Source organism: Solanum dulcamara, chromosome 2 (assembly GCF_947179165.1).
Source record: "Solanum dulcamara chromosome 2, daSolDulc1.2, whole genome shotgun sequence".
Classification (NCBI taxonomy): domain Eukaryota; kingdom Viridiplantae; phylum Streptophyta; class Magnoliopsida; order Solanales; family Solanaceae; genus Solanum; species Solanum dulcamara.
The window spans coordinates 83123972-83141090 of NC_077238.1; the positions used below are offsets into that span (position 1 = coordinate 83123972).

Consider the following 17119-nt stretch of genomic DNA (forward strand, 5'->3'; position numbering starts at 1 on the left):
TTCTTATCCATGTGGATTAATGATTATTATAGTAAACTAATATTTACATTAATCAGTTTAATTTCATTTTGCTCCCTAAACAAAAGAATTATGATTCTTCTATCCCCATTGATATATTTACATTGATACTTAATTCCTCTAAGATTACTTCAACATAAACATGACCAAATCATAATTATTTCAATGTAGAGACCTTTAAGAGCCTGATTGGATTGACTTATAAGTTACTTATAAGCTGTTTTCGATTTTTTGAGTGTTTGACTAGCCAACTTAAAGTTATTTAGGGCTTAAGATAAGCCCCAATAAATAATTGGATTTGTTTGGATAGACTTATTTTAAGCAGCTTATAAGTTGAAAACAGTTTATAAGTCAGAAAAAAAGTTGGGCTGCACCTATTTTTTTTTAAAACTTATAAGCAATTTTTAATTTATAAGTTACTTAAACTAAGTCCATCCAAACAGACTCTTAAAAGTTGGTCAAACTAACTTTTAAGTCAATTTTAGCTTATAAGAATGTTTGACAAATTTAAAAATGACTTAAAATAAGTTAAAAATCAAAAGTAGGACTCTTCTTACTTTTTATTTTTTTAACTTATAAGTCATTTAGGTTTGAATTTTTAATTTTTTGATTTAAAAGCTATTTTTTTCAGTCAATCCAAACGGGTTTTAAGTCCATTAAGTATCCTTCGATTTATAAGTAACTTCACTTTTTTAATCTTGTATGTCGTAACTCATAAAACAAATAAAGAAATACTTTTAAATTTTGTGATCTTAGCTAAAGATATATATAATATATCAAAAAAAAATTAATCTTATGATCTTGGATATGTTAGGTAATAAGTTGAAATTAAAGAGTTATTAGAAAAGAAAAAAATATTTCTTTTTTTTAAAAAATAAAACGAATGAAGTATCTATTTACTCATCCCAAGCAAGGCGAATCTACACGACTCTATTGAACTCATAAGCAGACTTGTAGCTCCGCTCCTAATCTCAAGGTTAAATATGATAATAAGAATTAGTTGAGGAGGTAAAGTGTAGTATGTTTCAAACTTAAAAAGGTGTCAAAGTGATTAATCATTATATAATCTTATAGTTGTAAATATATTAGGTGGAAAGTTAAAATTAATGAATTATCAAAAAATGAAAGATACATTCTTTTTAAACAAATTGAAACGGGTGGAGCATCTATATACTCATCCCAAGCTGAGGCGAAGCTACACGACTCTATTGAACTCGTAAGCAGACGTGTAGCTCTGCTCCTGATCTCACTGTTTAGATAGAAAGTTGAGAAAAAGAAAGAGACGTTCTTTTTTAAACAAATTGAAATGAGTGGAGCATCTATATACTCATCCCAAGCTGAGGTGAAGCTACACGACTCTATTGAATTCGTAAGCAGACTTGTAGCTCTGTTCCTGCTCTCACGGTTTAGATGAAAAGTTGAAATTAAAGAATTATTAGAAAAAGAAAAAGACGTTCTTTTTTAAACAAATTAAAACGGGTGGGGCATCTATATACTCATCCCAAGTAGAGGCGAAGCTACACGACTCTATTGAACTCGTACGCAAACTTGTAGCTCTGCTCCTGATCTCACGGTTTATATAGAAAATTGAAATCAAAGAATTATCAAAAAAAAATATATATATATATATATATTTTAAACAAATTGAAACGGGTGGAGCATCTATATACTCGTCCCAAGCATAGATGAAGCTACACAACTCTATTGAATTCATAAGCGGACTTGTAGCTCTGCACTTAATCTCATGGTTAAATATGATAATAAGAATTAGTTGAGGAGGGAAAGTGTAATTCCTTTCAAACTTAAAAGGTGTCAAAGTGAAATGAGGTCAATACTAATTTTGTCATATTATGGAAGATCCATATCCTCTTTTCAAGAAAATATATGAATCCCCAAACAATGCAACTCTTTGATTTTCATAAGCTAAAACCTCTCTGTTGACATTCTCTTATCTTCAAAAACTCCAATAAAATCCTTCCTTTTTTTTTTGAATATCACACACACAAAAAGATAACAGAGGCAGAATGGCTCTGTTCTTGTCAAAATCAAGAAAATTGATCTGTTTGAAACCCAGGATTGGATTTTTATCTTCTGTTTATCATTATCATACACTTATATCACCAAATCTGAGAACCCCATTTCGAATTCTTGGTTTAAATCATCCCCATTTTGTCTCTTCTCGTTTTGAATCAACCAAAGCTCAAACACAGTTGAATCCCATGCACAGTATTGATCATGATTCCAAGGTTTGATTTTTATTTCTTTTTTTCCTAATGTGCATATATTACTTGCTTAAAGTTTCTATTTTTTTCGGCTCTAACAATCAATAAACAAAAAATAATAATCTTTCTTTAACTTTGATTAATCATCTTTGGACTATTCAAGATTAATTATTTACTTACCTATTGTCTACACTTTACAACATGCCCTTCCTGTGCACAATTTTTGGTAATAAGTGATGGTATTTGCTCTGATACCATGTTAAATTGTATAATGGCGTAGCTATGTAGACTAAAAGGTGGTCAATTGTGTGACCATCTTATTGCTAAATTAAGTACTTGTTTGTCATTGGCTTTTTGTATGTGGGTGAATTGTTGCTGCTAGTGGATCAGTTTAACACTTAAATTTTTTGTTTCTACTAATAGTAACAGTATTAAGGTTTGTTATGGTGCTAGCTGTATTGGCTTATCTTGGGGAAAAAAAACCTTACTGCTTTGGATATTTTTTCATCTGAGAAGAGTTTTTTTTGGACAACTGTTGCACCTAACCTCAAGAAAATGGAAAAAACGTGTTTGAGAACATGTCTGTCTGAATGATAAAAGTATATAGTATCCACTTTCAGAAATATGTCAGAAGTGTGTCCCTTCACATTTAGCTACTTTTTTATAAAAAAGAAAACATATGGTGTCCGGGCTAATTTACACGCACTTCGACTAATTTCAGCAGCTACCTAATACCTCCCACTAGGCTTGAACAGAAATCGCCTAATGTTTTTTTAGCTCTGCTAATATTTGAACTTAAAACTTCCTGGTTCTGGAGGAACTAAATCTCTCATGTATATGAGTTTTCTATTGGTGTTAACTAGTATACTTGCAGGAAAAAAAAATAGGATCTTTACCAGTTATTTTGTAAGTTTCAGCATATATTCTACTTTGAGTATTCATGATCATAAACTTTCCTCTTGATGTTAGGTCCTCAATTTCCCTGGAGGTGAGGTCAAATTCACCTCACATTTGAACTTTATTTCTGAAAAAAGGGAGGAGAGAGTAAACTGCTACCGGGTCCTTGATGATGATGGTTACCCAATCACTAGCAATTTTGCACAGGTAATCCAAATAGACATTTTGTTGTTGATGCTTGTATCAGGTAGGTTGTCTACATCGCCCCCTCTTGGTGTGCGTCCCTTCCTCGAACCCATATTAAACGTGCACCGGGCTACCCCTTTAATCTAATAGACATTTAAGCTGCTCAAACTTTGCATCAAGATTCAACAGATGAATATTTATTGGGTATTCATCTTGGTCAGATTGAAAAGGAAGTTGCATTGAAATTATATGCTGATATGGTCACACTTCAAACAATGGATACAATCTTTTATGAAGCACAAAGACAAGGACGAATATCTTTCTATGTTACCACACTTGGAGAAGAAGCTATCAACATTGCATCAGCTGCTGCACTTAAGACGGACGATTTCATCTTTCCACAGGTTAGTCGTGCACATAAACTCGCTTCTGATCTGCTAAAGTCACATTTTGTTGAACTAAAGATGCAAATATTGGGATAGGGAATATATGAAGAGATGTACTTCCCCAAAATACACTTCCAAATCGACTTTCTTCCCAACGAAATAATGTCTTTTAGTGAAAACAGAAAGAAACATGAGTATTGTCGTTTGACCTTTAGCTGTTACCAAAATGTTGATTAAAACAAGAGCTGTTGAATTATCTAAAGGAAGTTTGTTGATTATGTCAGTTCCATCGAGTGAGTAGGGAGGTATTTTGAATTGTTTCCACAAATTACACTAGTCATGAATCGGCTGCATCTCTGCCAATATTCTATGCTCCGGCAGAGCTGGATACACTGTACTCTCCATTTTCAGTTCAAGAGGAAGGGAATATATCATTTTTATCTTCTATGCATCATGTCTGTTAGGTTTCTTTGAAATGACTTGATTCTAGTGTTGTGTGTCCATTTATTAATATTCTAGCTTTGTTCTTCTAGTATAAATCCTCAAACTTCTTTTCTCCAACATTAGTGGAAGTTTATGCAAAACAAAAAAATGGATTTTGCTTAGCAAATTAGTCAAGATTTTTAGTTTCAGCTTAAAGTTGACTACGCAAATTCTAGAAAGATTGGATAGATGTAACTTTATTCTCGGATCACCTGTCTCCACCATAGGCATATTTGGTTAAGATTTTCAGTTTCAGCCTAACGACGATAAGCAAATTGTGAGTATCACTTGTCCAATGATTTGCCCTGTAATGTCAATGCTTTCCTTTTTTGTCGTTGCAGTATAGGGAGTCCGGAGTTCTATTATGGAGAGGGTTTACCATTCAAGAATTCGCCAATCAGTTGTTTGGAAACAAAAACGATTATGGAAAAGGCAGGCAGATGCCTGTCCACTATGGATCTAATAAGCACAATTATATTACTGTTGCATCAACAGTAGCGTAAGATACTCATGCTTTTGTACTGATACTTCTATTTTGATATTTTCAAACATCTTTCCAAGGCAATATATGATGTAAATAATTGATGAACCGAAGTGGTTATTTTGCTTCAGTACTCAGCTTCCACATGCTGTTGGTGCTGCATATGCTCTAAAGATGGACGCGAAAAATGCATGTACAATTGTATATTTTGGAGATGGAGGCTCTAGTACGGTATATGTTTCAACTAACTTGTGGATAATGAACTTTTTAACAAACTCAATGATTGAAAGGGATGGCGTGTTGTGATTTTGTTGCTTTTCTTCCTGTTAAATTCATTGATTTCATTTCAGGGAGATTTTCATGCTGCTCTAAACTTTGCCGCCGTGTTAGATGCACCAGTTATCTTTTTCTGCCGGAACAATGGTTTTGCAATAAGCACACATGTTAATGAGCAGTTTCGAAGTAGGTGCCTCTCTTAGCTGCTCAATTATTTGCTGCTACTGTTATGTAGTTGGCTACTGATGAAGACTCTCTTCTATTTATGGTTACTTAGGTGATGGTGTGGTTACCAAAGGACAGGGCTATGGAATTCGTAGTATTCGTGTGGATGGTAACGATGCTCTTGCTGTTTTCACCGCTGTCCACGAGGCACGAAAAATGGCTGTTAATGAACATAAACCTGTTCTTGTTGAGGTAAATTGCACACTTGTTTGGGACTGAGGCTTAGTAGACAGCGGGAATCACCTGTCTTTTTTTTTGTTGTTGCTAGTTTTGGAAGTGTTGTTAAGTGCTTCTTTTATGTTCAACAGGCTCTTACTTATAGAGCAGGACATCATTCAACCTCAGATGACTCAACCAAATATCGTCCAGCTAACGAAATCGAATGGTGGAGAACAGCAAGAGACCCTGTAAGCAGATTTAGGAAATGGATTGAAAGGGAAGGCTGGTTGAACTCTCAGGTTGAATCCGAACTTCGCAGTAATATCAGGAAGCAGGTAAATTCTTCTCGTCGTTGCATGTATAGCTTTCTAGAGCAGAAATCTAACGAAGTATTTCTAGAGTAGACAAGTTACAGTGCTAGGAAAACTAAGTTGTCATAGTAGACTGAGATGGACTTAACTCGAGCAACATGGACCAGTAAGAACTTCATTTGGCCGGTTCAAACTGTTGGTTTTCTGAAGTCTGCTTTGCTACAGGTATTGCAAGCCATTCAAGTTGCAGAAAAACAAGAGAAGCCCCCAATTAAGGATGTATTTACAGATGTATATGATGTTTGTCCAACCAACCTCCAAGAACAGGAAATGTCTATTCGTGAAACAATCAGAAGACATCCACAGGATTATCCTACTGATGTTCCTTTCTAGTTGATATTAACTGAATTAATGTAACTAGCAAAGTTGTCTCAGAAGGAAAATACTAATTGGTTATCAACGTCTTCGATCTGTACAAATCTTGTCCCCAGAATCTGATTTGCTAATTAACGTGGGACATTCGTTTTCTAATGATCTTCCAGCATCAACCAGCATTGCAATTAGGACAAGATCCTGATATACTAGAATGACAAAACTGGAATCGCCATAAAACACATAACAAGAGAACTACATAATGTTAATCAAAGTTGAATTAACATAACAAGAGAACTACAAAATATTTATCAAAGCTGAGTTGAGATTACAAATCAAAGAGTTGAAATAATATCAGAAATGTGTAGGAGAACAGGGGAAAATGAGCAGCTGCCAGTACAACATTCTGGGCACTACACTAAGATAGCTGCAGTTTATTGTTATTGGTTTGATCATCACAAGGATGAAGCTTTCTCATTCAAAGATTCTTTAACAGCCTTAAGGAGAGCAGGCATCAGCTTTTGATTGGTAACGATTATGCCTTCGTGTAAATCAAGGTATCTTCCCTTGGAGAAGTCCAAGGGGTTTCCTGCAGCATCTGAGACAACACCTCCAGCTTCTGCAAATTAGATGACAAATTTCTTATGATTAACAAAGAGATGCTAGCTTAACCATTAAACAAGTGGCCAAGAATGATTAAAATATAATGTGTAGCAGAAAATCTTAAACCACTTTGGTCCATGCAAAGTAGCTAAATTTTATCAGATATTTGGATTCAAACCTGTCTCCAACCGACAAATCCCATGCACTTAAAGCCTATATAGAGGAGCTAATTTTTTTATAAGATGTTCTAATTTAGCACATTCAAAGAATCTCAATTATATGATATTTTGAAGTTCAAAACTTGCTCAATAAGGTGATCGTTGCCAAGTGAGCAAAATGCTTAAAAGGAATTTGAGCATTCATCTAATAATTCTGTGTACAGCATCTCCAAGGGGTCTGATAGATAGATGGAAGATATCTTTGTGTCATTAACTTCAAATGAAAAATCAATCATATAGCTGATACAGGCTTTATGCCCAGATACAAAAAAAAATATAGCTTTCCATTGCTCAATGGCATGGACTAACGCATTATTGAGAGTTTAGCTTGAATTAGGAGATACTTTTCAAGGATTGATGACTATCTTAATGAAGTTCGATAGGATCCTGGATAAAAGGGAGTCCTCAAGTGGCGGGGTATTCGTAGGCAAGGCCAAGAGAAAGCATCGAAACTGATGAAAAGAGCAGGAGAAAGTTGTAGAGTACTAAAGTGGACAAGAGGATTCAAACTACACAATGAGATCTGCCACTAAAAGGGTGACCTGATCTCTCATATGAAAAATGAGTTGGAACTTTGAGAAGGAGACTCTTAACCTATCTCTCGAGCAAGAGGCAGAAAGTTGCTTTTATGCTTGACACCCTTGTAATGTTGTTCAGGACCTCTAGTGAATTGTGTATAATTGCTGTATGAATAATGTGTTTTTCTAGATCTGCCATCTCTTGGAGTTCAAGGTTCTCTCTTTAATTGAGGGTACTAATACTATAGCTTCTTGCTATCATAAAGTACCAGCAGTTGCAAATCAAATTCCTTAAGCTCAGCTCTTCGTTAAAATCATAGATTCTCTGAGCATGAATACTGATGAGAAATAACGATACAAGTGAAGCAAAAGCGAAATGTTAATTTAGAAAGCAGAAATCATATTATGGACCTGCAACAACAAGATATCCCGCCGCATGATCCCATATCTTCTCGTGGTAGCCTTTATGAGGAAACCGCAGATATATTGCTCCATCTCCACGGGACAAAGCACCATACTTTGCCTGGCTGTCTATTCGAACTGGGGGGGCTTTTACACCAAGTTTCTGTTTATAAATGAAGAATAGGGACCTCATTCACATATGCAATAGGATGGAATGAGAAAAGTCGCACGCATTAAGAGAAAACAAAAAAGAAACGTTGAAAGAGAACTCATACCTTTGCTATCAAGCTAGATAGGTCATGCAAAGAATGTGCTGCTTCAAAAGATTCAAAAAAAGATGCCTCTTCAGGGTTGTCTAAATCAGTTACATGCACCTGAAGGCAGTAGAGCAACCTATCAGCTGATTAGAGATACAAATGTTGAAGTTGTTAGAGAAAATTGCAAAATACTCAGAACATGAACCTTTATTGGCGTAGAGCCATCAAGAGACTGCATATAAGTTCCAGAACCAACTTGAGCATAAAAAAGGCAACCAACTTTGTCTTGATCATCCTGTGGATTGTGGGAGGCAAGAGAAGATAATGGAAGATTTGGACAGGCTAAGACGCCCAAAACCACCTTCCCTTCATCTAGTAGTCCTAATGCAATTGCATATTGGTCTCCCCTCAGAAACCTGCAGAAAGATTAAGACCTTTTGAGAAACTCATAAATATGTTTTGTAAAAACTTTTCTGAAATCAAAGAAGCAAAAGTTACAACATAGACATATAGTAAAGAATCAAACATGTGAGATAGAGAGTTCTATATCAACCAAAAAGTGGCACATCCCGGTAATTAGTTGAGTTTGACAATAAGCAGTAACGGCATAAATTCACTGGTTAGTGTAAGCATAGCTCGGCAATATCAAATGTACAAGCAACCGAATTCATGGTAGGGTAAGGAGAAAAGGAGAGCCACCACAAACTTAATTCACATTTTGGCTTATGGTGTCAGCCTGGTTTAAGATAATTTACCAATTATACTGAGGTTAATCAGTCATATCTTGCAAACACTGACATACAAAATCTTATTTCCACTCACCCTTTAGTACCATCAATAGGATCCAACACCCAGTGCTGACCAGAAGGACCCCCTTCAGATCTACCACTATCAATGGCAACAAGGACATCTTCTTCAGATAATGGGGAATTACCATATGTTCCATCACTAGCAAGTGTTTCATTGACAAGCTTCATGATACGCTGTAATGTTACTTTTCCCTCTTCTTTACGAAGGTCTCCAGAGTCCTATAGAAACTTAGATTTAGAACTCCCATCCTTTAGTTTGATGCAAAGAACATACATTTTCCAACGAAATGGGGAAATGAATATGCCAAGATACATAACAAACTGCAAAGCAGAAATGATTTAAGAGAATAGGAAACACCACATAAAACAGAGGCAGACTGGTAATGACAACGACAAGTATTTCCTAAGATATCAAACCCAGTACTTTGTTTTGCTATGAGCTCTCTGGATTTTTCCTTTAAGAAATCATCAGCTATTAGAAGTACAGAAGCTCATCAAATCAAACGTATTAGTTGGTTATGTTTCAAGGGAAATGGAGGAGAGAATAAGTTAAAAGACGAGAGCTTTCATTTGCTTTAATTTCATGAAATGTCAAAAGATGTAACTATGAGGTCCGTGACCATCTTTCCGCTATTGCGTTGATTCACTCGTATTGTGCCCCAGGAAGAATATGCAGAACTTCATACATCAACTCGTCACTTAGGTTTGAGGCCGTTATGCCCAGAATAAATTGGACTAGTTGAGCTACTGAGGTGCTATGTGTGATTTCTGACCATGAAGATGCTATGAAGAATTCCGAGAAAAGGCATCTACTATATGTTCCTTTATTAGCTGAAAGAATTGTTAACGTCTTTTTTGTTATTTTTTGCCTTCTTTTCCTTCAAAATAATACCTTGACTATGCACAAATCGTTCTTTGTTGAAAATGTCCAACTTTTCAGAAAATCTTTCCAAGGTTTCATTGGAAACAATGAAGGTAGGCACAACATGGACTAAACAGCTAAGAGTTCAAACATTACCTCCTCAGCCACTAATGAAAATGAAGCAGAACCCAACTCTTTCTGCAAAACAACGCTAACCACGGTCTGTGAGCCTGATAATCAAATGTGAGGCATTTTCAAAAGGAGAGAATAAATTGCAAGGCTCCATCAACATGATAACAAACAAAAAATGTATATTTGTTTCAGAACATCAGTATCATTAATGCAGCAATGAGAAGCATCTTGCTCCATGAGAGAGAAACAGGGGAGGTGGAACATATATAGAGCGAACGGAACGAGATGTCAAAGGAGATAGACTGGTCCCTGCACATGGCATCTTTGTTCTCTCTTTTGAAATCTTAACATTAGCATGGAAGCATGTTATATTAATATACCATAATCAGCCACCGTCACAGGAGATTTGTCAGACTTTGATTGAACATCTGATTGCAACAGTGCTTTTTGGACTTTCTGCAGAAAATACAGGAAATGTTAGCTGAACTACATAAAGAAATTGCCAAGTTGAATATACCAAAATAAATCAATCCGGTTTAAACATAATATCAAATGAAATAGACACCTTCTAGTGAAAGAGTGAATGCCATGAACAAGACCTCCCCCCACGCAAAGAAATTACAAAAAGCATTGAAGCATTTTGGAAGCATTGAATGCTAGTAATTGTACAGTTAGAAAGGTTTCATGATATTGATAGGTAATGGTCTGGTAGTAGTTCAAAGACTTAAAGGGATATAAGGTGAATATCAAAGGTTGTTTCTTTTATGCAGAATTGGTAAGAAGAAGAGGAAATGTGACAGAAAAAACATAATAAACCATTCTAGGTCCATCTGCAGCATACATGAAGGAAAAATCTTTATTACTTAACTCTAATGAGTTAGAAGGGTTCCCACTGGGGGCTATTCCCTTTCCTAAAACTAATCCAAACCAACCAGAAAAATGAGTCACTCAAATTTTGAACCTTTCATTAGACCAGTTAAAAGAATGAATCCACCCTTTTCTAGCATATTAGTATCTTAGATACAAAATCTCCTTACTGTAAAAGATATTCAAGAAAAACAGAACGAAAAAGATACAGCAAATCTAATGTAAATGACTCCAAGTTCACTAAGTTAATTTCCAAATAGCCCCGTCGACCTCAAAATAGATCAAGTTTAGTGCTTTCCCATTGCAGGCACTTTTATCGGACAGTTTCATAAAATTCAAAGGGCTGCTTCTACAGTGTCTATTTTAGTCTGACTTTTACAAGGCAGATCCCAATATCTAATGCTTGGGAAGCAGAATCTTGCCGAGACGAAAAAGAAACAGAACATCTAATATAAAAGACTCCAAATCACTAACTTAATTTCAAAATAGCTCCATCGACCTCAAAATACATCAAGTCAAGAACTTCTATCCGACATTTTATAAAATTCAAAAGGGTGCTTCTTTAATGTCCTATTTTAGTCATATGGAATATTTCCACATTCAAGCATTGGATACAAATGGACTTTTACATGACGAACCCCAAAATCTAATGTACTAGAAACATCCCACCCCAATTCTAATACAAAGAAAGAAGTTTTTCACTTTCTTGAAGATAAACTAAAGCCTGTTCACCACTCCCACCATGCTTTTCATCCGATATATTCATCATCAGAACTCTCAATCTCTTATGTATACAACTAACGACCTAAGATGTAAAATAATTTATTGATAACAATCTGATAACTGATGACACAACTATCCAGTATATGTTTATATCTCCCAAAACATCTAAAATTTCATGTTTCATACTACCATATCTGGTGGCTGAGCCAGAATTTACACTCAGGGTGTTCAAAATATGAAAATTAAACACACAAAGAAGTCGAAGGGAGTTTCAACATCAACTAAATACCTAAAAAATACTCGTAACCATGTATAAACAGGTTAATTTTCAGCCAAAGGAGATTCAGATGAACCCCTCGGCTCTACCTGGCTCCGCCCCTTATCAAGGGTAATAAAAGCAAGAACAACTTACCCCCTTTTATAGATAATAAAAAGCATATTTATCAAAAAGATAGGAGCTTTCTCCATTCCACAATTACAATTCACACAAATTTAAACACAAACATCAAAAACAAACTGAAATAATGGGCAAAGATTTGTACTTGACTCAAAAACAAACTGAAATAATGGGCAAAGATTTGTACTTGACAAAGGCGAGCAGCAAGAGAAGCAGCATTCTTGGCAGCAGCAAGTTCTTTATCGTACGACATTGAAACAGCTCTTAAGGTTGATTTAGATGCTTTGAGAGTGAGACAAAGAGAAAAGGAGAAAAGGGGTTTTGTATTTTTTGTTGTTAACAATGGCAGGGTTTTTCGTGTCAAGGAATTTATAGTTCCAGATGATAATGTGGAAATAGCCATTTCCATTCTTGGAGTTGCTGGCAAAATGGGCTTATTTGCTTTGGCCACTGTGTAAAATTTATTAAACATAAAAAAGAAATAGTATACAAAACTCCACTTATTTTTCTTGTATAAAATGAAAATATTAGCACAAAGTGTAATATAACCAATCAATCACCCTTCTGAAAGTTAATCTTTTCCTTAAGATATTTAATCTTAAATTCTTTAATCTTTCAAAACCTCAAAATGTTGTCACTGTCTTTGTCTTTGGAGTGTTGAAAATTTGAGATCTCGAGATCTTTAAAAAAAAATGTTAAAATAAATTGAACAATCAGTTTTTTAACATTATTTGAGTCTATTGTCTTTTAAAATAGTCTCTCCATCTCAGTAAGATAAGAGTAAAATTTACATAAATTTTATCATTCACATACTTTATTTGTGAGACTTCACCGAATATATTATTATTATTCAGCAAAATTCTAATTTTTCATATCCAAATTACTTCTACTTCAACCATATATTATCTCAAAAATGTAAATAAAAGAAAAAAGAAGCATGAATGGGCTTGCTATGTTTTAGAAGGGTTTTGGGCTTGTAACTTTGAAATAATAGGGCCTAATAGTTACGTCCAAAATAGGCCTAAATAACTATATCCAAGCGGTAATTTAAATCGGAAATCAAATAAATTGATATAAAATTCAAACAAAAATTATTATTATTATTATTATTATTATTATTATTATTATTATTATTATTATCAATCATTGTGATCATTATTATTATTTAAAGCATTTTTGGTTGTATTAGGGAGGGAATCTAATTCCTTGATTATTTTTCTTACATCAGTATAATTAAATAATTTTTCATTCAAATAAGTCATACTTATGGAACTTAACTAGACTGCACATTTCATAAAACAACATTTTTACTCGTAAACCAAGGAGCTATTCCTGCTTTTCTGTCCCACATGAATATTAAAGAATAATATTTATCAATTTCTAAGTTGAGGCCAAACATTATGCTCAAGTTCTTAAATTATAAAATATATTATTACTAATCTCATAGATCTTAGGGCTAAATATAAATTATCTTTTTCACTACAATTCCCTAGGCATTTTGTAATAATATTACTCTATCCTAGGTTTTTAATAATTAATATTTCGAAGTAACTAAAAAAAAAAGGTTTGTGTGCCACTTCACTTACTCTCATCGTCCATATTAATTGTCATGTATATTAAAAATATTTATTCCAAAATAGTTATCAATTTAAATGATTAAGAGTTAATTAATTATCTTTTTTCAACTTTGCCTTTAACATTAATTATTCTATAATTAAGAGTTGTCAATTTAAACAATTTGCTTTTCAGCTAAGGTTGTATATACATGGGTGACAAACAAAATAATATATATATATAATATATATGAGTATGTTTAGCTATAAGGTGCTAGTAGTATACATTGAAAATAGTTTGAACATGTTATACGTAGACTTATGAAGATGTATTGATCCGTAGATATGAAACTAATGGTAAATAAAAAGGTTAAAAAAGTAGAGGATGAAGTTAATCGAAAATTACATAAAATTGAGTTGTTCAAAATACCTACATGCACATTCTTGGTATAACTAGGTAAGACACAAAGGAATAAAAACAATTCATATAATTAGGTAATATATATCTGCTAGTTGAGAATAAGTTTTAAATTTGTTAAATAACTTTTAATAATAACAATTTATTTACATGATGATATGAAGCGATATATTTATATAATCGATCTAATCTGTTTGGAACTGAAAAATTGTTATTATAGTACAATATAGATAGGTAGGAACTCACATCAAAAAAATGTATTTTTTTTTACTAATAAGTCCAAATCTTGAATCTGTGTATGTGATTAGAGTTTATGTACTTAAACTAAGATCATAGGATGTGCACAACTGCACATGTTTTGTATTTGACTATTATAGTCACCACTGACCCATTAATATAATCATGTACTCTACTCACTTTATGTTATGCAAAAAAAAAAAAAAAAAAATTAGCTGGAGTTGTTGCACTTTGACCAAGGGAAAAAACAATATGCCTTGTTTGGCCAGTCAAAAATATACTGAAATAGGGTAGTTGTTTATTATAACATAGTTACTTATTTTTCTTCCTTTTGATTAAATTATGGATACATTCAATTTTAATTTTGATACATGAATGTCAAAGTTAAAATCTACTACGTTTTTGCATTCATTAGTAGTAGCTTTTATACCCAACTTATAAGAAGATAATTACATTTGGACTATCACCTACAAATACTCTTTTTGCCCAAAGTATTCTAGAACATAATAGAAAAAATAATATGAAATAAACTCATTTTAAAATTAATAAAAAAATTAGTTATATCTTATCTCTCATACCAAACGAGTCTTAAGTGCTATAGCAAAATTATCACTAAGCGACAAAATTAAATTCATGTAAGCAGGTAGTATTAAATGTGTGAATAAAATCACACATTAATAATTAAAAAAAGAAAAAGATATATAGTTATTTAAGAAAAAAAAAGAGCAAATTAATCTGATGAATTTATGTGGTATGAATTCAAATTAATCTGATCAAAGCTTCAAATATCAAATAACTAATAATAATCCATAAGTATGCAGACAAAGAGATTCCTTTTGTTTATTCTTTTTTCAAATAATCAATATTTTATTTTTTTGGTTTTGTGGTAAAGGAGGTGTCACATCTTTCATATTCAAACAAGTATAATTTGAGGGGATTCAAAGTTCAAAGACATGAACTTTTTGATTGAGTGTTTTATTTTTTTTGGGTGGGTCAGTTTGACTGTAGTGTTGATCTATTGCCAAAAAAAAAGACAAAAAAATGGTCCCACTCACTCTCTCTTACTAAAATTATTCAATACCATTAGTTGCAATCTACCAATCTTTCTTGCTTTACTTAGATAAGGCCTACTCCTTTTTGGCCAACTCTTGTGTTTTGTATCTCTTTGTTCTCTTCTCACATTTGGCCTACGACTCCTCATTTTCATGTGCTTTGTTCCACTTCAAATTCACTATCTTTGGCCTACTCTTCCACTATTTTTTCAACTTTCTTGAATCTACAAATAGACCATAAGGATTGGTTTTTATAATCTGACATGCTCAAGAAAAGTTTTGATCTTTATTGACTTACAATGTTCCAACTCTCTTGTCATTTCTACACATACCCTTTGGAGATAAACTAAAATCCCACTTCCAGGTTTTCATTTTTACTTGATTCTTGAATTTGTTTTTTTTTCAATGAAGGAGCCTGAAATTGGAGTTCCTATCTTGTTTAGGTGTCCAATAAGTTTAGATTTGTTTAAAGATCCAGTTACTTTATGCACAGGCCAAACATATGATAGATCCAGCATTGAAAAATGGTTATCTTGTGGGAATTCAACTTGTCCTGTCACAATGCAGAAACTCCATGACTCTTCTATTGTTCCAAACACCACCCTTCGCCATTTGATTGATCAATGGCTTCAAATTAATTGCAGCCATGGTTATGATCTTGATTACTTTCAAACATTTGATGATTCATTTGTTGTTCTCAAACACAATCTTCAGTCAAAGGAGTCTACATTGGAGACAAAAGTTGAAGCACTAGATAAAGTTCTTGCTTTATCAAAAGATCTGCCTTTCGAAAACTGTCCCCTGATTCAGCTAGATTTCTTCCAAATGATTCTTGAATTAGCCTTGGAAAGTTCAAATTTTGAAGAAAATTTCATGTTTGTGGAGAAAGCATTAGTTTGTGGATTGAAATTGTTGCCATTTAGTGACTTGGGAACTCTTAACATGCTCAAAGAAGATGAATCAAAGTTCACAAACTTCTTGATTTTGCTCAAGAAAGGAACTTTTATCATCAAGAAAAGCTTGTGTCACTTCATAGTGGCAATTTCATCATCCATACAATCAAAGGAACTTTTAGTTATGTTGGGTAAATCCAAGATTCTTATTCAAGAACTTGTTCATCTTATTGAGAACAAAGTAGATGGTTATGAAGAATCAATCAAAGCTCTCTCAGCATTATCTTCTCTTGAACAGAATTGTGAAGTTATAGCAAAGGAAAATACAGTTAATGCATTGATAACATTCATTGTGAATGCTCCCAAGTGTCAATATAAAAGCTTATTTGCACTAGTTATGGCAATGAAAACAATTGAGACATTGCTAGTTGTAGAAAGTGCAAAAGAGGATGTTTTGGATCATCCAAATGGTGTTAGTGAAATTGTGAAGATGGTATTTAGAGTGTCATCAGATAATGAAGCAAGTGAAAGTGCAATGAATTGTTTAATCATTTTGTGTCAAGATTTCATGAATGCTAGGGAAGAAGCTATTTGTTGTGGAATTTTGACTAAGTTGTTGTTACTACTTCAAAGCCAATGTAGTGAAAGGACTAAAACTAAGGCTAGAATGTTGCTCAAGTTGTTGAGATCCATGTGCAATGGGGACCAAAAATGAGTCTTCTACATTATTACATGATTTTACAGCTGATATGCTCTTTTATCTTTGTTATCAAAATTATATCTAAAAATATATATTTAGCTTCTTTTTTTATAACATCGCTTCACTCAATCAACAACTCGAATTCTCATTGATGATGACCTCTCTAGTTAAATAAATTCATCTCAGGCCAAAGAATCTTTTGAAAAAGAGGCATGGTTTATAACACAAACTTTGCACGAGATGAATGGATATAAAAAATTCAAGATTAACTTATTTGAAAAAGCCATCTTTTTAGGAAGAAAATATGCAAGATTTTAAGGCACTTTTTAATATTTCAGTTATAATATCAAAGACAAACCAAAATTTTGTTCTCACAAGATAAATAGTTCACAAATGTGTTATTAGGATAGAATTTCATTATGTTACATTGTGTATAGAGTTAGACTTACTTTAATATACAAA

At 33.4% G+C, this 17119-nt stretch overlaps 3 protein-coding genes across 3 annotated transcripts; 2 read left to right on the forward strand and 1 right to left on the reverse strand.

Annotated features, from left to right (window-relative positions):
- The first annotated feature begins 1909 nt into the window (after positions 1-1909).
- On the forward strand, positions 1910-6192 carry LOC129881179 (2-oxoisovalerate dehydrogenase subunit alpha 2, mitochondrial-like). Its single transcript, XM_055955564.1, has 9 exons — positions 1910-2264; positions 3210-3344; positions 3545-3727; positions 4534-4691; positions 4805-4904; positions 5024-5135; positions 5227-5366; positions 5483-5668; positions 5870-6192. Exons 1-9 carry the CDS (start codon positions 2043-2045, stop codon positions 6035-6037), a joined length of 1404 nt encoding a protein of 467 aa, XP_055811539.1. The 5' UTR covers positions 1910-2042; the 3' UTR covers positions 6038-6192.
- Positions 6193-6276: 84 nt separating this feature from the next.
- Positions 6277-12280, reverse strand: LOC129881180 (SAL1 phosphatase-like). The gene is made up of 8 exons (XM_055955565.1): positions 11992-12280; positions 10198-10273; positions 9842-9915; positions 8837-9042; positions 8220-8430; positions 8033-8131; positions 7767-7920; positions 6277-6635 (listed from the first exon to the last, which is right to left on the reverse strand). Exons 1-8 carry the CDS (start codon positions 12274-12276, stop codon positions 6472-6474), a joined length of 1269 nt encoding a protein of 422 aa, XP_055811540.1. The 5' UTR covers positions 12277-12280; the 3' UTR covers positions 6277-6471.
- Positions 12281-15145: 2865 nt separating this feature from the next.
- LOC129879218 (U-box domain-containing protein 25-like) lies at positions 15146-16705 on the forward strand. The gene is made up of 2 exons (XM_055953512.1): positions 15146-15428; positions 15558-16705. The coding sequence occupies exon 2, from the start codon at positions 15626-15628 to the stop codon at positions 16670-16672; it is 1047 nt and encodes a 348-aa protein (XP_055809487.1). The 5' UTR covers positions 15146-15428; positions 15558-15625; the 3' UTR covers positions 16673-16705.
- The last annotated feature ends 414 nt before the right edge of the window (positions 16706-17119 follow it).